Source organism: Sparus aurata, chromosome 6, assembly GCF_900880675.1.
Source record: "Sparus aurata chromosome 6, fSpaAur1.1, whole genome shotgun sequence".
Classification (NCBI taxonomy): Eukaryota; Metazoa; Chordata; class Actinopteri; order Spariformes; family Sparidae; genus Sparus; species Sparus aurata.
The window spans coordinates 1,814,002-1,835,908 of NC_044192.1; the positions used below are offsets into that span (position 1 = coordinate 1,814,002).

General features: G+C 41.1%; 1 protein-coding gene and 1 long non-coding RNA gene across 4 annotated transcripts; one reads left to right on the forward strand and one right to left on the reverse strand.

The window, feature by feature from the left end:
- Positions 1-3,231: 3,231 nt before the first annotated feature.
- LOC115583757 (uncharacterized) lies at positions 3,232-4,691 on the reverse strand. The gene is made up of 2 exons (XM_030420930.1): positions 3,695-4,691; positions 3,232-3,473 (listed from the first exon to the last, which is right to left on the reverse strand). The coding sequence occupies exon 1, from the start codon at positions 4,635-4,637 to the stop codon at positions 3,696-3,698; it is 942 nt and encodes a 313-aa protein (XP_030276790.1). The 5' UTR covers positions 4,638-4,691; the 3' UTR covers positions 3,232-3,473; position 3,695.
- A 2,557-nt stretch (positions 4,692-7,248) lies between these two features.
- Positions 7,249-9,371, forward strand: LOC115583754 (uncharacterized). 3 transcript variants are annotated; one of them, XR_003984417.1, is made up of 7 exons: positions 7,250-7,378; positions 8,153-8,221; positions 8,310-8,402; positions 8,503-8,598; positions 8,688-8,864; positions 9,024-9,112; positions 9,237-9,371. It is a non-coding gene; the product is annotated as an uncharacterized LOC115583754 (long non-coding RNA). The 3 variants fall into 3 exon arrangements; XR_003984415.1 differs by having other exon boundaries at positions 7,249-7,378; positions 8,153-8,402; XR_003984416.1 differs by lacking the exon at positions 8,503-8,598 and having other exon boundaries at positions 8,153-8,402.
- The last annotated feature ends 12,536 nt before the right edge of the window (positions 9,372-21,907 follow it).

Below are 21,907 nucleotides of genomic sequence, written 5' to 3' on the forward strand. Positions count from 1 at the left end.
ACATTAACATAGTCCGATCTACGTCTACCGGCCTGAATGTTCAGTCGAGCCTCATGGATTAACATCTGGAGGTGGAAGGAGGCTCCATTGATCCAGATTTTGAAGCCCCGGGTGCTCATCTGTCCATCATACAGCAGGGAGTTTCTCAGGATGGTCAGGTGGTTGCTCAGCTGTGCTTCTAGTCTCCGCAGTTCCTCCCGTAATCGTTGCCCATTGCTCATGAAGGTGTGATGGCGCTTCACATACTCTGACATTGTGTCCCGGACAGCTGAATGTTTCTCCTCACCAAACACACGTCTCAGCAGGCTGTATGTATCCTCAGTCTGTTCAGTAGTGCTCTTCATGGTGATCTCCAAGACCATAGAAATCACCAATGCTCCAAGTCCAACAGCATTTGGGATTGAATTCAACGAAGACAACCCTGATCCCAACCTGTCGATGAAGCCTGGAACGCTGTTGATCAGCTCATTAGAGTAGGTCTGCAGCACAGCGTTTGAGTCAATGCCAGAATATTTCAGCAGAGACTCGTCTATGCCGATATCTGGTAGGAGGCAGGGGTTCTCTAGAGCAACTTCATAATAGTCAAGAGCAAACCTGTCCCACTCTTCTTGTGAGTATTCAGAGCCCATGTTTTTCACGCTGATCTGTGAGGCTCAAAGTGTGTTTGTGCCAGCAGACTGAACACCAGGCAGTTCAGACTGTATGAACATAAAGTCCAACCAGCTCCCTCATTTAAAGCCAGAACCAACCAACCAGGTCTCTGCAAAGTTGGAGTTGTATTTGTTGACTTTTCTCAATCACAGTGTGTCGAAGGTCTTGGAATAATACAACATATTTGTATATTTTGTTGTTTGAGCTTGGTTAGTTTGGCCAAGAATAGCATGAGAGCCACCTCAGTTCTGTATCCCCTGTCATCAGACTTGACCTCCGTCTTCTTGGAGGCCTTGTTGTTCTGTCCCAGTCCGGCCAGAGTCGGCAGACTGCCAGCACCACGCTGAGGGGAACGAGATGTAATGCTAATGGCTGGCTGCGTCCCTCCCCAGCAGACTGTTTTTACAGGAAAAAACAACTGTGTCAAAACAAATAGCAACTAGATGTTTCATGAACGCCCCATGAAACCCAAGCTCAACTATCTTTGAGGTGCGTTCAGGAACAGCTGGGACCAGGGCCACCCATGGCCAAATTGGAAAAAATAGGAAAAAATCAAGTGAACAGCCTCTTTCAACAATGGAACAAGCCTTTTACAGATGCACACGTCTGCATTTTCTGGATGCAAAGTCATTAATGAGGTCATCATATGGCAGCTGCTGTGCCACTTCTGAGTTGATGGTTATGATAGCCAGGCCACTTGAGCGTTCTTGTGCCATTGATGAGTGGAGGTATGTTTCGATGAGCTTCAGTTTTGAAAAGCTTCGCTCAACAGAGGCAACTGTAACAGGGAGAGTTACTGCAATGTGGAGGGCAATCTGTAGATTTGGATACAGGGTACATTTGTGAAGAGCCCCGATCGACATCTGATAGGTGAGCTGGCCACAGAGCTGGATCAACTGGTTGTGCACTTGGAGTAGTGATAGTAGCTGTACCTGTTGACATGGTGCTTGATGGCCCTGGTGACGTACTGGGCGTTGGCTCCGTGTCACCCTTAGTGACCATCTTCAGCACTGACCCTGTTTGACAAGGAATCCATCATACAAATAGATTATTAAGATTAGATTTGGTCTTAATATTATACAATGAAATTAATGTAAATATTAGCCTCACAAAGATTAAATTGCAATTAATGCAAATATGACCACAACTAATGATAATATTCATTATGATTGGATTTGATATTTCTACATTTAAACATTTTTATATACTTATTTTTACATTTTGTACTTAGGCTCTATATTCCCTACACAGCTGTTTACTGCTGCAATGCTTTACATTTCTCCATTGTGGGTCAAATAAAGGATTATCTTAATTTATTCTATTTTATCTAATCTTATATGACTGTCATGAATTAAATCCACCAAGAGATGGCGACATTTTACCTCCATAAGAATAGCCCAAAACTTCTGTTGATAGCATAGATTGATAGGCTATAAACCGGAGCAAACATACAACCACCAACTGGTCAATTAACCCATTTTTTTTTCAACAGAGGTGAATGTACATGCAGTTAACAAGACATTCCATAAAAGAGGTTGATAAAACTCCTTAAATTAGCGGTCTGCTAACTTGATCTACCGAGAGGGAGTCTAACACAGTTTCACGTGATTTAGACCATGGATTAAATTTACACCGGAATATCCCTTTAATCTCCAGTCCACATCTAGACAGAATGATCCTCTCTTCCGTCTCATGATTAGCAGCTGGGGTGTTTATGCCACAAAGTTTTTCTTTTTTATTTCAACAACATACCCACCTTCAAGTGAAGCACGAGCCTCTTTGCTTTGCCATTTGCTTGCTCCGGATTCATGTTGTTGTTTGGAGGCCATCTCTCCACCTGCATCCAACTGCCTGTCGGCGCGTCTGACCGCTGATTGGTCAGATGCACATTTGCAGAGAATGCTTCCCCTTGCGCAAAATGGGCCCCCCATGGATCATGGGAACTTTTTACTCTGATAGTCTTAGCACATTTCAGAGCCTGGTCTCCATTACTTTTACTGGAGTAAACAAGAGGAATCAGTACTTCTACTTTTACCAGAGTCTGTTTGTTCACAAGTATCTGAACTTCTACTTGAGGAAAAAATGTGTGGACTGTTGACCGACTCACCTTTATCTACTATACAGTCCTTGCATTACAGTCAATCAGGAAGAACTCATTCAACAATCAAGTTGTTCATGATTACTTCCTCCCTTGCTCTTAATTACTTACACATACTTTGTGTATCTTATTGGAAAGTGTTACCGAGCTTAATAACTCATCTCCTTGAAGGCGGAAAGATTCTCTGAGCTCACATTTAATCTCAGCTGAACTTTAAGAGGATTTTGTGACATCACGTCCTGCAAAACACACCAACAATGGACTCTACAGAAAAAGGAGACATCTCGTCTTCAGCAGTCGAACTTTGATTCAGAACTTGTGATGAATCTTGTGCTGTGTCCACACACCACCTTTCATGTCAATATGATCTTTATAGCAGAAGTTATGCAACCAAAAAACACCAGAAGTCACAGGGCCAGATTGAGGAAACAGAGTTGATGTCATTTTAACGAAGGGAAAAAAAGACATCAAGAAAAATAATATTCAAATCAGTGTATTTTATTTGTCTTGAAACATGTCATGCAACAAGAGAACAGAACAGTTAGTTCAGAACAGAAGAACATCATTAGATAACAATCACCACAAACATCTCTGTGCAGCAGAATAAAGTTTATCACTTCACTCATTCATCATGATGAAATGTTGGCAGTCAACATTCCAACAACCCCTACGACAACGTTCAGACGGGTGAATGAGAGTGAGTGAGACGGGTTTCCAGCTGCGTCTGTGGAGACAAAAACAGGTATTTTAAGCCAAAACATGAACCTTTCCTAACTCTAACCAAGTGGTTGTTGTGTAGCAGAAGCACAGCGTTGTGTCAACATGAAATTTCATATTGAACCTAAATCAACGTTTAAATCAGAGACATGAATTATGAACATTTATTATCAGAGATTTTATGAACAGATCAAAAAAACACGTAGATCAGAAATCTTATCACTTAACCTTATAAAGAGGTTGATGGCAGAGTGAATGAACCATGTTGGTTTATTAGAGAGTTAAGGTTGTTCCTGATATTTGAAAAATGACTCTTCAACTCTGAGTCAAATTTTGAGAAAACAAGTTTCCTAAAACTCTCATTTATTGGACTACAGGGACCAGATTGATACTTCACTTCACATCTCTCGTTTTTCATTAAGCAGTCCCCAATGACCCATGGGGCAGAAGACCAATATATTCTAGGATAGGTGCTGTGACTCTTGTACTTCTCCAGCAAAATATCCAGGTTCTGCAGATACAAACTGATGGCAGCGTTAATTGCATTAACATAGTCTGATCTACGTCTGCCGGCCTGAATGTTCAGTCGAGCCTCATGGATCAACATCTGGAGGTGGAAGGAGGCTCCATTGATCCAGATTTTGAAGCCCCGGGTGCTCATCTGTCCGTCATGCAGCAGGGAGTTTCTCAGGATGGTCAGGTGGTTGCTCAGCTGTGCTTCTAGTCTCTGTAGTTCCTCCCGTAATCGTTGCTCATTGCTCATGAAGGTGTGATGGCGCTTCACGTACTCTGACATTGTGTCCCGGACAGCTGAACGTTTCTCCTCACCAAACACACGTCTCAGCAGGCTGTATGTATCCTCAGTCGGTTCAGTGGTTCTCTTCATAATGAGTTCCAAGATAATAGAAATCACCAATGCTCCAAGTCCAACAGCATTTGGGATTGATTTCAACGAAGACAACCCTGATCCAAACCTGTCGATGAACTCTGGAACTCTGTTGATCGGATCATTAGAGTAGGTCTGCAGCACAGCGTTTGAGTTGATACCAGAATATTTCAGCAGAGACTCGTCTATGCCGATATCTGGTAGGAGGCAGGGGATCTCTAGAGCAACTTCATAATAGTCACGAGCAAACCGGTCGTAGTCTTCTTGTGAGTATCCAGAGCCCATGTTGATCTGTGAGGCTCAGAGTGTGTTTGTACCAGCAGACTGAACACCAGGCAGTTCAGACTGTATGAACATAAAGTCCTACCAGCTCCCTCATTTAAAGCCAGAACCAACCAACCAGGTCTCTGCCAAGTTGGAGGTGTATTTGTTGACTTTTCTCAGTCCAAGTGTGTCGACGGTCCTGAACAGAGTTGGGCAAGTACGTAATGCATTATTTATTACTTGTTATTATCATTTTAAAGTAATTTGTTGTATTATAATGTTACTGTCTTTGAATTGAAAGGCATTACATGTGTATTGCATTACCCTGAAGTACTTTAACCAAAATAACTGGAAATATGGATTTGGCGTTCTAAATATATCTTTTTGCGTTCAATGCAGCTCAATACATATCCAGTAGTAGGTGATTTGGTATTGCATAATGACTGAGGTTCAAATTAAATTAAAGTGCTTAGGCCTTTTGGCCCCAATTGGAAACACAATTCAATTCATTTCAGAGTTCAAACAAGTATACAAAAAGAAGTAGCATGCAGCCAAACAAGGCTGGTAAAATGGACTTAAAGCCTGCTTAAGGTTACTAACCTATTGCACCATCTACTTAACTGAAATATCTGTTAAAGGAAAAAATGGAAGTAGAGAAATCAAGTCTAAACAGAAAATCTGTTACAAATATAGAAATCACTTGTGCTATTTCGCGAGGTAGAGAGATCTTTTGGTTTTGCATGCAAAGTGCACTTAACTATGATGTTCTTCACATCCTTGTCTCTGACGAACTGAAAATAATGAGCATATGTCCATCTTGAGAATGTAGAGTCTAACTTGTCTGCTGTTGCAGTCATCTTCTCCTCAATCTCTAGCACTGACAGGAAGTCTTACATTACTGCCTTACAGTAAAAAGGATTGCATTACAGTAATTATATTACTTTTGTAACGTGTTACACCCAACACTGGTCCTGAAACTGTCTATTCACGCCACCCTAAAAAAACCCTTGAAGGAATAATCTTCAAATGGAGAGCCCTGCAGTTCAAGTTTGGAAACCACTGGGTTAAATGACTGAATGAATGTCAAGACATTAACTTTTCCAACAGACTGAACACAGTATGAAAGATCCAATTCACAGTCAACAGCCTAAGATATGATCATGAAAGTTAAAAGTGGGTCTGTTTATTTTGTTCCCTGATGTCCTTAAGTGTCCAAGGTCTAGAAGTTTAGAGCTTAAAAGCAAATATTTACATGAGCAAGAGACAGAACAGACACCATGTAAAATCACAGTCTGCAAATGCATTCAGTGCACTACTGCTTACTGTGCTAAATTGCTATTTTAGCTGTAAATGTGTGATTTTCAATGGAACATCTTTACAGGTTATTGAGCTCCATCAGCAACCATCACTTCAGTTTGTCGTGTTAAAGGGCTGATTGATCATCAGCAAATCATCTTGTGCAATCACATCAGCACAGAAGAAAACTGAAGTAATACAATTCTGTCGTCTTTAGGGTAGTTGAGTATCTGGAGTGTCGGCATTTGCTGGTTACATAATATTTTTTCTTGTTGGCAGTAAAAAAAAAGTACTTCTACTTAAGATCTTGTACAAAAGCATGTAATACTGTGATACTGGCTATAACGAGTATAGAAAGAGAAGTGGGAGCAAGAGGACTTGAACCTCATAGTCTCTAGTTTGACCAAAAGACGCCTCACAGATCCTCAAACTGGCAGCTTCAGGAATTGAGACAACAACAAAACACCAGTCTGAAATTGACAGAGAGGAGACGACTCCAGGATACTGGCCTTCTTGGCAGAACAGCATTGAAAAGCCAAATCTGAGACTGGCCAATACAAGGGGAATATGAGGATGGGCAAAAGAAAACTGAACACAGACGTTGGAGAGAAGGAGGCTGGAATAAAGTGTCATGGACAGAAGAATCCATGTTTGAGGTGTTTGGATCACAGTAAAGAACATTTGTAAAATGCAGAACAAAAAAAAAAAACATGTCTCAGAAGTGCTTCACACCATCTGTCAGCACGGTGGAGGAAATGTAAATGAGGAAGACGATCACTCTGTTGTGAAACACCATGCCTCACCTCGTGGATGGAGCTAAAACAGGCCTGAACATACCCCAAAACTCACACCTGCCAAAAATGTTATAATCTATTGTACATGTCAATTTCCACCACTAGGTGGCGCTGTAATCAAGGAAAGTGCGCTTTGCCTTATAACTCCCATATACTTTATTGCACATTCAAAAAACCTTATATCCACATGTTGCCTGAATTGTGTTGAGTCTAATATGTCCCATTTCCATTTTTTTTCCCGCTAATTTGCAAAATGTTGCAAACCTGCTTTTTCGGACTCCTCTCAGGCGATCTCACGGATTTGCACCAAAATTTGCACCAGCAGCTGTGGACTCTCCCGACAAAAACTTATTAAAAGAATTTTGATATTCCAAACAATACTCAAGTTATTAAATAACTTCTTGTAGAGTTTGGTCAAAGCAGGAAGTGTTGCATATCTCCACATTGGTGTGTCCAAATGACACAATAATACCCAACTGCAGCCACTGCGACCCCCGAAGCCACTCCAAACCACGCCCCATACAAACCACGCCCCTACAAACTACGCCTTCGTGTTGCTATGGTGGCCGGGAAGGACGATTAAACTCACAGCAGCAAATGCAAGCAGTTAAAAAAGAAGAAGAAGAAGAAGAAGACAAATGCAGGCAAGACAAGACGGCAATGCCAGTTCAGGTGAGACGCATTTATATTATTTTTAAGTTCCCGGTTAGGAGGTGTAAACATTGAACAGTTAATGTCATTTTAACCGTATGTTCGCCGGCCGCAGTTGTCAGCAGCGCCTGTAGGCAGACAAGATGGCGTTGCCGGTTCAGGTTAACGTTAGGTCGTTTACATTTTGGGAAGATGTTGACGTTTAATTTAATGTTTGAAACGTCTTTTGCCAGGCAGAAAGAGCATTAATGACTGTTTTTCAAAGACACCGGACTATATGTAAAAACACATTTTGTCAAACCGATACACTGAAAATGTCCGTAAGCAAACCCATTTTGTGTCGTCTTTTACGTTATGAAAATCAGATTAATGACTGAGCAAGGGATGATAACAGAAGTATTGAGGGAACACAGCACGTAGACGCAGAATATTGTCATTTAACTCAACATATCAATGTGTTATTTTGACAAACAAAAACATTAGAAAATAGGGTCATGTTTTATATCACTTCAAATAACTGTACTGGCTAGAGATTTGTTAACGGTGACGTTTAAGTGCATGTCAGAAATGTGCATGAGTGACATACAAATACATTTATTGCAAAAATGACAGATGTATTCTTGAATCCATTTAAATTGTTCATGTTTGATTTGTTTATTGTAAATAGCAGAACATTTGTACATTTTATCAACAAACCTAATTTGCAATGGGGGTGCGATCATTTTAAGTGCAAATGTCAATCCTCCCTGGATCCCCATAAAACAAACTGACACAGTTATGGTTTGCTTTCTGCAGAGTCCACAGGACACCGACGACATGTACAGTAAGAGGCCTTACAGCTTTCCACCCAGAGAGCATGTTAATGTGAGTGAAGTTTATCGCAAGAGAACAACATATCCAGTGTTCACAGCTGTGCATTAAGTCATGACTTTGTGTGTCTTGATTACTTGAGGACTAAAATGACAGCATGGACTAACATGATGTGGTCACCACAACCAGAGACGTTGGGATCCTGAGTGAAGACGCATCTTTCCACAGGCTTGTGGTGAGGACATGCAAAGGATCAACAAACAACAAATCTTATTTAATATACTTAACCAGAATAATTACGTTTAACATCTGAATGCTGTTTAATCAAATTTTAGAAAAAGGCTCAGCAAGCTGAACACCATAGAAGAGTCACTAGTGACCTTCATGTAACTTTCATCACTCAGGATAACGGTCTGCTGCAACATCTTGAAGTGAGTTTGAAAATGGAATTTAAGTCACATAGTGTAACTCATTTTGGTCGACACATGAGCATTCTCCTAAGAAATATATATATTTACAGGCGGTCATCGCATGAAAAGTTACATCCTCCTGGGCAACATCAAAGTGCAGGGTGATCATCTTTGTGGAGGATGAGCAGCTGGACAGAGTGCTGGGCTTCTTGACAAGCCTGGTTGAAGCACAGACAACCAGGTGTCACAATCACGTGGCATTTGTTATGGATGTGCTTCTGCCAGAGGTAAATTATGAAACTTTCTTATTTATTATATTAACATATTTTGTATAATTGTTATTATTGTCAGTCTTTAACTTATGGTTAATATCTTGTTAACTGCAACATGACAGACAACTTAAATGTCTAAATGAAAGATGTCCTTTTGTTGACCTCATGACACAGGCAACAGTCCACGCCCTTTCAGCTGTCCATGCATTTTCCATTGACAGAGCCACAGAAGTGTATAAATGTGGACTGCAGTATGACTTGAGGTATGCTACATACATAAGGAGAGTGCTAATACCTATAAGTATTGTTTTTTACATTGTTTATGACAGCCTTTCCGTGTGAATTTCCTTTTACTAATCGCTATTTTCTTCTATTTTGTCTCATCAGTGAGAAACGGCTGTTGGCTCATTACATGACAAAATACATGAGCAAGGAGGCAAAACAGCAACTAGAAAAATATGCTGAAAAACTCAGAAGAGCTCTGGACTCTGAGGAGCTTTTGAAAACGCTTTAGTATGTATGTAGGATGAATTAAAAAATTGTCTGTGAAATGATAATGTTTTATTTTATTGCCAATAAAAGTTGTTGCTGGCTAATTCATTTGTCTCAACTTTTGTGTTTTGAGGTACATATTTTAAAGACCTGTGTATGGTCATATTTATAAATACATAAATACATTTCATTTGTGTCAAAGGGCCAGCAGTCTTTTCTGTTAACCCATAACAAATCATCACCTTAGAGTGATATTTATGGCATCTGATGTAGTAGGCCAAGCTCTGTGACAGTGTGGCTCTTTGAAAAACGGCTGGTGGAAACAACCCATTTTAAATCGAAATGACTACTACTAATTATTATTATTATTATTGTTGTAAATTTTATTGATTTTAAAATAACCTTGTACACATACATTAGTCACTTATATAAAAAATGAAAAGATGCATGCACCAGATTTAGCAGTCCTATATAATCTTTTATCAGATTAATCTTTTATCCCAATCTTTTATTACTTAACTTTCTATTTTTGTATATATTTATTGTTTCAAGCACATTGTTTGCATTGGAAAGCATTTAATGTTGTGAATCAACCGTTAAAGTTGTTAAAAATGATCTGGTTATTGCTTTGTTTCCTTTGTATTTGCTTTCTAAGTGCTCTGGGCCTTCACAGCCACCGTAGTGTCGTATGGGCGTGTTTTGTAATGGGCGTGGTTTGTAGCGGCTCTGGCTTGGCTGCGGCTGCAGCTAGACCCTTCTCAAATGACCTGAAACTCAGGTTACTACTTCCCAATGAGCCTCTGAGGCACTGTGCAAAATCCTTTGGCCCATTACCACTAGATGGCGTTCTTTAGATTGAAGTATTTTGTATCTCCACATCGGTAGGTTGGATTAACACCAAACTTTGTACAATTATTGCCAATGCCCTCCGGACAATAGCTGATGAACAGTATTACCAGGGGACTCTATAGCACCCCCTGGAATATTAACAATCCAAGCCCCTCGTCAAACATGCATATACATAAATGACATTCAGTATGTATATGCATCATGACCAGATGCACAAAAAACGTCAGGGTACCAAACTGTCACTCCAACAACAGGAAGATGGCCATTTTGATTCCAAGGTCCCATTTCACCCCCATTTTGATTCTTTTCCATGCTTCGCACTTTAACCAACTCCTCCTACAGATTAAACACCACAGACTCCTTATTCACACAGTATCATCCTTACACCTTGTACATGGAAAGTTATCAAAAGCTTTCACCTACATCAAACATGGTGGGTGTTATGGTGAGGTCCATTTTCATGCATTGCCAGAGCATCAAATCCTTCAACTTAAACATACAATTTCCCATGTACACAGTTTATCACACATGTCTACGATGCGCCCTGGATACTTCCATGCATCAATACTGTGTCATATCCATAGCACCACCTACTGGACACAGGAATTCAGACAATCATCCCCCCGAAGTCACAGGGTTAGATTGAGGAGACAGAGTTGATGTCATTTTAACTCATTTTCAACTGGGAAAAAAAAGACGAATCAAGAAAAATAATATTTAAATGAATGCATTTTATTTGTCTTGAATTTGTCTTGTAACAAGAGAGCAGTGTGTCTGCATCAGAGGAACATCATCATTAGATAACAAACATCTCTGTGCAGCAGAATAAAGTTTATCACTTCACTCATTCACCATAATGAAATGTTGGCAGTCAACATTCCAACAACCCCTATGACCATGTTCACATCTGTACGTGCCATCCAGGGGATGAAAATCACACTTCATAGTTGGGGGGACAATAAATAGTAACATTTTAGATAATAATTACAGGTGGTGGAGAGGGACACAGGAATAAAAGTGGTTGCCTGTCTTTTATACAGCTTCTTTTACCGCAATTTGACGCTTTGAGTCCAACTGCACGTCTAGACTTAAAACCAAATGATTTAAATCAAATTAATATCATTTTACTAAAACTAATTATCAGGCAAACATCGAAGTTCGTTTGTCAGATTTCTCATGATCAGATAACTGCCTTTTTCCAGATTAAATATATCAGATTCTCTCTCTCAGTGTTGCACTATTGCACTGTCAGCATGTTCAAATCAAATGTTTTAAAAAATGTAATCAAAAGAAATGATAATTACAATAATTGCTTTATACTGTAGTAGTCCTACCCTATCTGTATACAAGTTCTTGTTTATTCACCCAGCAATACAAAACAATGGTATTAGGTGGAATGTGGCAATAATATTTTTTACTGTCAAATGTGTAAAACTCCAGAATGAATATCATGTGTAATAATAGGATCTCACACTTGTGACAATACTGCTAAAATATCTGTTGAAAATAATTAAGTTGTGATAATTTAATTGGAGATTGACAGAGACTGCAACATTTGACTCAAATGAAAAAAGCAGTTTTAAAAACAAAGTAGGTGCAGTATCTACTAGTTAACTGAACATAGTTCAAGACAATTAACTCTGGATAACTGGATAAAACCTTAATGGAAATAAATCTAAAATGTCAGTAATATCTGATTCTAAATCTTTAAAGATGTAAATAGCACATTATTGCGCGATTATAATGAGCACCGCTTACATTGCGCTTTCAATAAATGCTATAGCATTGTTTAAAATTATTAATTGTGTCTCAAATTATTCTAGGTGGGGGCAGCTTTACAGGAGGGGGGGACATGTCCCCTCCTCCTGTAAAGTACCTGTAAAAATACCTGTAAATACAGGTATTTTCAGCCAAAACATGAACTTTTCCTAACCTTAACCAAGTCGTTGTTGTGTAACAGAAGCACAGCATTTCCTAAAAATAACATTTCACACTGAACCTTAACTAACATTTAATGCAGAGACATGAATTATGAACATTTATTTTTGTGATTAAGGAGATTTTAAGAACATAACAAAACAAATTGATCAGAAATCTTATCACTTAACCATATGAAGAGGTTGATGGCAGAGTGAATGAACCACGTTGGTTAATTAGAGAGTTGAGATTCTTCCTGATATTTGAAAAATGACTCTTCAACTCTAAGTCAAATTTAAAAAAAACAAGTTTCCTTAGACCCTTAATTGTTTCAGATGCTTCACAGGGACCAGATTTATGTTCCACTGAACATTTCTCACCAGATAAATAACAGAATGCACAGCAATATGGAGCAACAACCCCATGTATTCTAGGATAGGTGCTGTGACTCTTGTACTTCTCCAGCAAAACATCCAGGTCCTGCAGATACAATCTGATGGCAGCACTGATCGCATTAACATAGTCTGATCTACGTCTGCCAGCCTGAATGTTCAGTCGAGCCTCATGGATCAACATCTGGAGGTAGAAGGAGGCTCCATTGATCCAGATTTTGAAGCCCCGGGTGCTCATCTGTCCGTCATGCAGCAGGGAGTTTCTCAGGATGGTCAGGTGGTTGCTCAGCTGTGCTTCTAGTCTCCGTAGTTCCTCCCGTAATCGTTGCTCATTGCTCATGTAGGTTTGATGGCGCCTGACATACTCTGACATTGTGTCCCGGACAGCTGAACGTTTCTCCTCACCAAACACACGTCTCAGCAGGCTGTATGTATCCTCAGTCGGTCCAGCAGTGCTCTTAATGACAATCTCCAAGACCATAGAAATCACCAATGCTCCAAGTCCAACAGCATTTGGGATTGAAGTCAGTGGAGCCAAACCTGATCCCAACCTGTCGATGAAGCCTGGAACGCTGTTGATCAGCTCATTAGAGTAGGTCCGCAGCACAGCGTTTGAGTTGATGCCAGAATATTTCAGCAGAGACTCGTCAATGCCGATATCTGGTAGGAGGCAGGGGTTCTCTAGAGCAACTTCATAATAGTCACGAGCAAAGCCGTCATAGTCTTCCTGTGAGTATGCAGAACCCATGTTTTTCAAGCTGCTCTGTGAGGCTCAAAGTGTGTTTGTACCAGCAGACTGAACACCAGGCAGTTCAGACTGTATGAACATTAAGTCCAACCAGCTCCCTCATTTAAAGCCAGAACCAACCAACCAACCAACCAACCAACCAATCAGGTCTCTGGTCCAGAAAAGTCAACAAATACGCCTCCAACTTTGCACAGTGTGTCAAAGATCTTGAAATTGTCTTTTCACGCCACTCTAAGAAAACCTTGAAGAAATTGTAATCTACAATTGGAGAGCCCTGCAGTTAAAGTTTGGGAACCACTGGGTTAAATGACTGAATGAATGTCAAAACATTGACTTTTACAACAGACTAAACACTGTTTACAAGATCAAATTCACAGTCAACATCCTCAGATGTAATCATTAAAGTCAAAAGTGGGTCTGTTTATTTTTTTCCCTGATGTCCTGAAGTGTCCAAGGTCCAGAAGTTTAGACCTAAAAGCAAATATTAACATGAGCGAGAGAGAATAGACACAATGTAAAAACACAGTCTGGAAATGAATTCAGTGCACTACTGCTTAAATGTCTGATTTTCAATGGAACATCTTTACAGGTTATTGAGCTCCATCAGCAAACATCACTTCAGTTTGTCACGTTAAAGGGCTGATTGATCTTTCGCAAACTCTTGTGCAAACATGTCAGCACAGAAGAAAACTGTTGTGCTGGTTAAAGAAGTAACCATTCGGCCGTCTTCAGGGTAGTTGAGTATCTGCAGTGTCCGCTTTTGTGGGTTAGATTATATTCGTATATATTCTTGGATTATATTCGTTTTTGCACAACAGTATGTAATACTGTAAAACTGGCTATAACGAGCATAGAAAGAGAAGTGGGAGCAAGAGGACTTGAACCTCATAGTCTCTAGTTTGACAAACAGACACCTCACAGATCCTCAAACTGGCAGCTTCATGAACTGAGATAACAACAAAACACCAGCCTGAACACTGATGGAGAGGAGACGACTCCAGGATACTGGCCTTCTAGGCAGAGCAGCATAGAAAAAGCCAAATAATAAAAGGACAAGATGAGGATGGTCAAAAGTAAACTGAACACAGACGTTGGACATAAAGGAGGCTGGAATAAAGTGTCATGGACAGAAGAATCCATGTTCGAGGTGTTTGGATCACATTGAGAAACATTTGGGAAACGCAGAACAAATAAAAAGATGTTAGAGAAGTGCTTGACACCGTCAGTTAGCACGGTGGAGGAAATTTAAATGAGGAAGACCATCACTCTGTTGTGAAACACCATGCCGTACCCTGTGGACGGAGCTCCAACAGGATAACGAGCCAAAACAAGATCCAAGGTATGAGGAACCATTCAAGGAAGAAGAAGTCTGCTGGTAGTCCGTCTCCAAGGAGTGACCAGCACTGTCACCAGCTTGATCACACCCCCATGTTTGTAAAAACACTGTAAAGGTTCTCTCTCAGGTGCCCTCGATAAAATGTGAGACAGTGCCGTCTAGTTGACCTTTGCCATTCCACAATGGATGAAAAATAACTTTCTGTGCATTGGTGCCCCTTTTTTTCCACCCCTGCTCCTCAAACATCCCGAGTCCACCAGTGGTAATATCTGGGCATATTGTTCATGTGACTAATGGGTTCAACAGTTTATGTTCAGCTATAATAATATTTATACAGCGATTTTCTATTAAAATCGACTTAACTTGACACTTTTGAGTGGATGTAATTTTAACAAGGAAACTGGAGGGAAAAAGACACATCAAGAAAAATAATCAAATCAGCTGTGCCCCCTTATTCTAACTCTAGCATCCAACACTTTGGGAACCACAGAAACAGACAGAAATTCACTCATCACATCTCTTTCTAGGCAGAAATGTACATGTAGAAGGGGGTTTATCAACTTTGTCCCATTTCTGAGGTGGATTCTGGGAAGGTTTTGTTTATTTCCATATATCAATCTCTTAAAATGCTCAGAAATAAAAACTTTATGAATTTGAATGGTGTGAAAAGACAATTCCAAGACCTTCGACACACTGTGATTGAGAAAAGTCAACAAATACACCTCCAACTTTGCAGAGACCTGGTTGGTTGGTTCTGGCTTTAAATGAGGGAGCTGGTTGGATATATTCATACAGTCTGAACTGCCTGGTGTTCAGTCTGCTGGCACAAACACACTTTCATCAGCTTGAAAAACATGGGCTCTGGATACTCACAAGAAGACTACGACGGCTTTGCTCATGAGCATTATCAAGTTGCTCTCTGGAACCCCTGCGTCCTACCAGATATCGGCATAGACGAGTCTCTGCTGAAATATTCTGGCATCGACTCAAATGCTGTGCTGCAGACCTACTCTAATGATCTGATCAACAGCCTTCCAGGCTTCATCGACAGGTTGGGATCAGGGTTGGCTCCACTGACTTCAATCCCAAATGCTGTTGGACTTGGAGCATTGGTGATTTCTATGATCTTGGAGATCATTATGAAGAGCACCGCTGGACCGACTGAGGATACATACAGCCTGCTGAGACGTGTGTTTGGTGAGGAGAAACGTTCAGCTGTCCGGGACACAATGTCAGAGTACGTGAAGCGCCATCACACCTTCATGAGCAATGAGCAACGATTACGGGAGGAACTACGGAGACTAGAAGCACAGCTGAGCAACCACCTGACCATCCTGAGAAACTCCCTGCTGCATGACGGACAGATGAGCACCCGGGGATTCAAAATCTGGATCAATGGAGCCTCCTTCCACCTCCAGATGTTGATCCATGAGGCTCGACTGAACATTCAGGCTTGCAGATGTAGATCAGACTATGTTAATGCGATCAACGCTGCCATCAGTTTGTATCTGCAGAACCTGGATGTTTTGCTGGAGAAGTACAAGAGTCACAACACCTATCCTAGAATACGTTCAGATGTTGTTCCATATTGCTGTGTGCACTGTGTAATACAAGACGAAGAATGTGTAGTGACGAGTGACACGAGGATATATCTCTGTGATCATCCTCAAATAAATGAGAGTTTTAGGAAACTAGTTTACTCAAAACTTGACTCAGAGTTGAAGAGTCATTTTTCAAATATCAGGAACAACCTCACCTCTCTAATAAACCAACGTGGTTCATTCACTGTGACATCAACCTCTTTTTATGGTTAAGTGAGAAGATTTCTGATCTACATGTTTCGTGATATACCAATTTGTCTATTCATATTAGTAATGTTATCCTTTTTACCGGCAGTCTTTGAGTGAATGTATGTTTTTACTTTCCACAGTCTCAACAAGAGTTGTCTCTCTTTCCTTTGACACATTTCAAAATGTCATCCTGTTTCCACTAGAGGGTGCTGCGTCACTGCCATCTAATGAAAACAGGCACATAACTCAAATGCAAATATTAACAGTCAAATGTTTTATCTGCTTGTTTCACCACAGCCACTTTGAAACAAGAACAGATGTACACAGTGACCTCTCAAAATAACAGAGTCACAGAAACTGAGGTGACTGCATGTCCAGGGTCTGTCATGAATATATTTAATACAAAGACGTGACAGCATGAGTATTTTGAGTCTAATCTCTTATGTACATGCATACACACGTCCTCAAACACCTGAACACAAGATGTGGCTGCTGTAGATTGGTCGCAGCTTTGTAGACCAGTGACTGTTTGGACCCACAGCAGCAGATAAAGAGCTGCTGGTTCTAGATAAATAGATTCACAAAGCGGACTGCAGAGTAAAGACACCAGGCGGGCGGATACAGGCTGCATGGGTCACTGTTATTCACAGCTTTTTGTAGGATTAAATGTTGTGACATCTGCTTTTATGAGTCATGTGTCTCCTGTTTATGCACGATACCAACTGAGAGACAGAAACACACAATTGCCACAAACTGTATGTTTGTGTGCATGTGGTGAACATACCTGGACGGTGACACAGTGACACATGCTCCAGTGATGTTGTGGCTTCACACTGTAACAGAGGAGACAATGCAGGCGTCAGATCTCACAACACCAAGTGATTTTTAATCCATCTCTTTATTTCTACTGATTTTCACAAAGGTTGTTGAGGTTTACCTGCAAATCTGCTCAAAGAAAGTAAACCCACCGCTCTGCGCACTTAAAGATATGATATTTCTGAATCAAACTGTACGACAAGACCTTTGTTATGTACAGTAGATAAAGTTTCCATGTCCAGTCCAGAGAAGTCCGCAAGTCTACTAAAGATAACGGCGCATTTCATTTGGTTGGACGCGACCTCAGGGATAGGAAAGTCTGAAAACACGACTGAATTCAACTTAAACCTTAAAACATTAACTCGGCTGTGAATGTTTGTGCCGAGTCACATCAGATAGATTTTCATCAGGTTGTTTCATGGTGTGTTCATCGCCAGTGAAACGAGTTCGACTGCAGTATTTGTGTCAAACAGCCAAATTACTTTATTTACACAAACTGTAAGTACGTCTGTGTGTTTGAATTGAAGTCTGACAAATCACTTAAACTCTGGTTCTGGTTCTCTGTCTCCTCTCTGTTGCATTATGTTCATGAAGTAAAGTCCATTTCCCCTCCAGCTCCAGTCAGCAGTCAGCAGAACAGAACCTGGAGGTCCGCTCCGGATCACTGCTGCAGTGAGGAGAAGAGAAATCAACTTTTTAATCCCACAAGTTCAACAGTCATCTCTAAATTCTGCTCCCGTCGGATCAGAGCAGAACCTGATGTGACTCCAGGTGTTTATTACTTCAGAAGGTCTGGATCTGCACCCTCACGCTAACATGCATGATGTTGGCAAGATTGTTAGTTTTGCAGATATTTGTGGTTGTACACCAAAAGTTAAAAAGCTGATGTTGATTTTCTGTCTCATTCGTTGGTTCTGTCTGCCGTCCGTCTCCTCCCCCACATGACTGATACTGTTTGTTTTGAACCTGTTGTCGTGTTAAAGCCCGCTTGGCTTTGATCCATTGCAATAAGTTCCAACACATTCCACTGTAACAAAAGGTAAACCGCAGAATGCCAAGTGGAACGCGCCCAGTGGATCTGCGTACATGACTCTGGTGTTTTTTTCTATTCTGGTTGAAACCTGAAGCCAACTCATGCTTCAGGACTTCAGAATGAGTTTTGTTTCTGAGTTACGGATCACTTGGTCCCATCTTCACTTCTACAAAGACTCGTGTTGAGATTCTGGTGCTGGATGGCTCCGTGCAGGTCCGTCAGGTTAATCCACAACAAAGTGGGAACAAACATTTGTTTATAGAGCAGCTTCATGCACGTCGTCATGCTGAAACAGGAAAGGGACAAAATCTGCTCTCTTATAAAGTGGACCTTTAAGTTCAGGGTCAACGATGGCGGTCGAGACCCAGAAGATGAAAACGTAGTTTCTTTCTCCAGCAGGTGGCTAACTTAGCTTAGCATAAAGACCAGAAACAAGGGTGAACATCTGTTCAAGTGTATCAAAATGTGCATACCAACACCTGTAAAGCTCACAGAGATTCATGTTGCATCTCATTTGTTTAATCTGTAGGAAAACCTGAATATTAAAATCATAATTCTGCATTATATGTGGGGTCACGACTGGGAACAGCTGCCAGTAGAGATACTAAGAAATGAGCCGTCCGAGCCGAGAAGGACAGATCCATTCAAACTGGGAAGACTGAGCTCCCAGTCAGCCGTTTCAACTGGAACTGTTCATCATCAGCTGTAGAAGAAACTGTTTATAAGTCTTATTTCTGTCTCATGAAGTCGTTCTAACACACGGTGCTGTTCAGCTTCTGTCTGTGGACGTGTCACTGGGATGTTTGAATGCACTAAGTAATCCATAATGCGTCGTTATTAACTGGTAATCCTAACAATAGCTAACCTGACTGGAACTGGTTTTCCGACTTGTTCTACTGGAACGTGATATGATGTCATACTCCGCTCCGACTTTTGAGTTAAAAAGCAACAAGTCTGGCCGAGAAACCCAAAGTCCACTGAGTTTAATCCCCGAAATGTTAAACTTTCCCTAAAGTGCAGGTTAATGTTCCAGGTGAAGTTCAGGCTGCAGACGTAGACAGCAGAATAAATGTGTTTGTTTGCTTGAAACTGAGCTTCTGCCTCAGGTGACATACCGATGTTAAACCCTCGGTATGAAGGAATTCCTTCTGAGTAATTGTTGTTGTGAAATCGGCAGCAGCGTTGGCAGAGAGACACGCAGAGCCTGACAACAGAGGGAGATCAGGAGGAGGTTTGGAAATCATGACTGCTAGCATCAGTCAGACTTCTGATTGTCAGTTAAAAGTTCGATATCTGTCACAAACTGAACTTTCAGTCAGAAGAAGAAACATCTCCTGCTGTGATGAGCTGTGGCAGCAGGCGGTGAAGCAACAATCATCTACAATATTATTGTTCAAACTTGATTGATAATTGTTATTTACAGTGATGCAATTCTTACTTTGAGTGACATTATAATCATGTGATTCAAATAAAAAGCTGCAGAATGTCTCTGAGCGAATGTCAAGAAGCTTTGGCAGCAGGAAGTTGCAGGACGAGACTTTTACTCTGGAAAACATCATTTGATTAAGTCAAAGTGGTCAAGCTTTAAACTTCCAAATACATTTTTAGCAGAACAAGAACTTCCGTCACACACTGAGAAGAAATCTTTAAATGTCCACTGAAGGAACAATTCTCTTGCACGTTGTAGTGTGACGTAAATCCACTTCACAAACCACCTGTCCTTTTGTTCTGGTGCCGACTCATCAGTTTATGTCTGCAGTAGGGCTGTAAAGTTTCATCATGAGACGATCTTTTAATCGATTCACAATCACATCACAAAGTCTGCCACGATACGCTTTCGTTTCGATTCGATACAGCAGCAGAAAGACACGGATGAAAAAGCTCTGTGGACGGACGCTGAAGCTAAAACAACGTGCAGTTTGTCAGGCGGATATTCGCCACATTATATTGTGCAAGAGGAAAATTATATGCAGCACGCGAACACTTCTCCAATGTACAAATGAGAAAGGTTGAACCTACCTGTGTCTGCCAATAGACGAGGATGTGATAGAGTCAGAAGTGGCTCAGTGAGGAACGGTAATCAGGAGGTATCAGAGGTGTGTGTGTGTGTGTGTGTGTGTGTGTGTGTGTGTGTGTGTGTGTGTGTGTGTGTGAAGGTGTTTGTTAAATGACATTAAAGTAAAAACTGAGAGTTTGTCAGCTGGAACAGATCAGTGAGTGAACTGATCCTGCAGCTTTTACAGCCTGGACAGCTCCGACTGACCAGCTGAGCTTCATCCAGCTAACGACTTTCCAAATCAGCCTCCTGCCACCTGAGTTCAGCAGATCCACAAACCACAAGCAACAAATGATGAAAATGAAACAGTGAGTGTGGATGGAAATTCTCGACACCTTTCCAACTGTTGTTTTCTCTCGTTGATTTAAACTTTTCATTCATTTGTAACCCTGCAGACAGCTGTGTTTTAAATCATTTTACACGTGATTCTGTCGGTCAGCAGATTGTGTTTATGGAAAATATCTGCTGCACAAGAAGCATCGCTTGAATTATTAAAGAACCATGTTGCAGCGGTGGAGTCACCAAATGTTGCTGTTGTGATTATGAAACTCTTGTTTTCTTTCTCTGAAGACCGAGAGCGTCCGGAGCTAAATCCAGATTAGAAACTTTTAAACTTGTCCCAGAATGCTGCTGAGAGGACAATACACCAGGCTTCCTGCCACACACACACACACACACACACACACACACACACACAGCAGCAGCATCAGGTAAAAAATATCTGTATTCAGGGACAAAACACAGACCATCAAGGACACTCACTGACCTCACGTGCACAGAGTTTCACGTGCATCTGGCCCAAGAACAAACACAAACACACTCAAGTTCTGATACACACACACACACAGAGCAGAAAATAGGCCTGAGCGGCAGGAAGAACGCTGCATCCTGACGATAACATCAACACACTGTACACAACAATCAGGCGCTCCTCGAGACGCTCCAACGGTTGATTTCAGGGATGAAGTCACTGTTACTGACACTGAGCTGAAAACACAGAAGATTAAATGACGACAGCACGACATCGTATGAAGAAGAAGATCAGTGTTTAACGTACATGTCAGCTGTCTGCAGGTCGCAATCATCATCCTCAGCGGCTAAAACTCCAAAACACCAGCTGAGTGTCTCTCAGTGTGAGTGAAGAGACTCATGTCAGGTTACACTGTGAAGGAGATGCTGCAGCAGATTTAACGTCTGGTGTGAGTGTTTCAACATGTTCCCAGGCCACCGGCTCCGACTGCAGGATCCGAACAATCCCAACAACTTGCTGCAGTGAAGCTAATGTGCGTCAGCGAGGTGAAACAGGTCAGGCTGGGTGAGGAGAAGAGGTCTTCTCAGGAGCTAACGTTAGCTTCAAGAGCCATAAAAGTTTCCTGTTGCCTGGCAGCACCATCAGCTGTGGAAGCCTCTCTCATTGGTTGTTGAAGTCCGGCTCAGAAAAAAGTTCTGACATTATCATCCAGACTTTGAATCCTAAATATCAGACATGTGTGATGTCATCAGGGTGGTTAAAGACTGGACCTGAAACCCCCTCACATCACCAGATCATCTTAGAATTGCAAATGAGGATTAAATCGACCAGAAAGTCTTGCACCACAACAGAACGTACGATGATCTTTAGTCATGACA

Bases quoted from the DNA above. Each gene is read 5' to 3' on its own strand.
- LOC115583757 (XM_030420930.1), bottom strand. From the start codon at position 4,637: ATGGGCTCTGGATACTCACAAGAAGACTACGACCGGTTTGCTCGTGAC.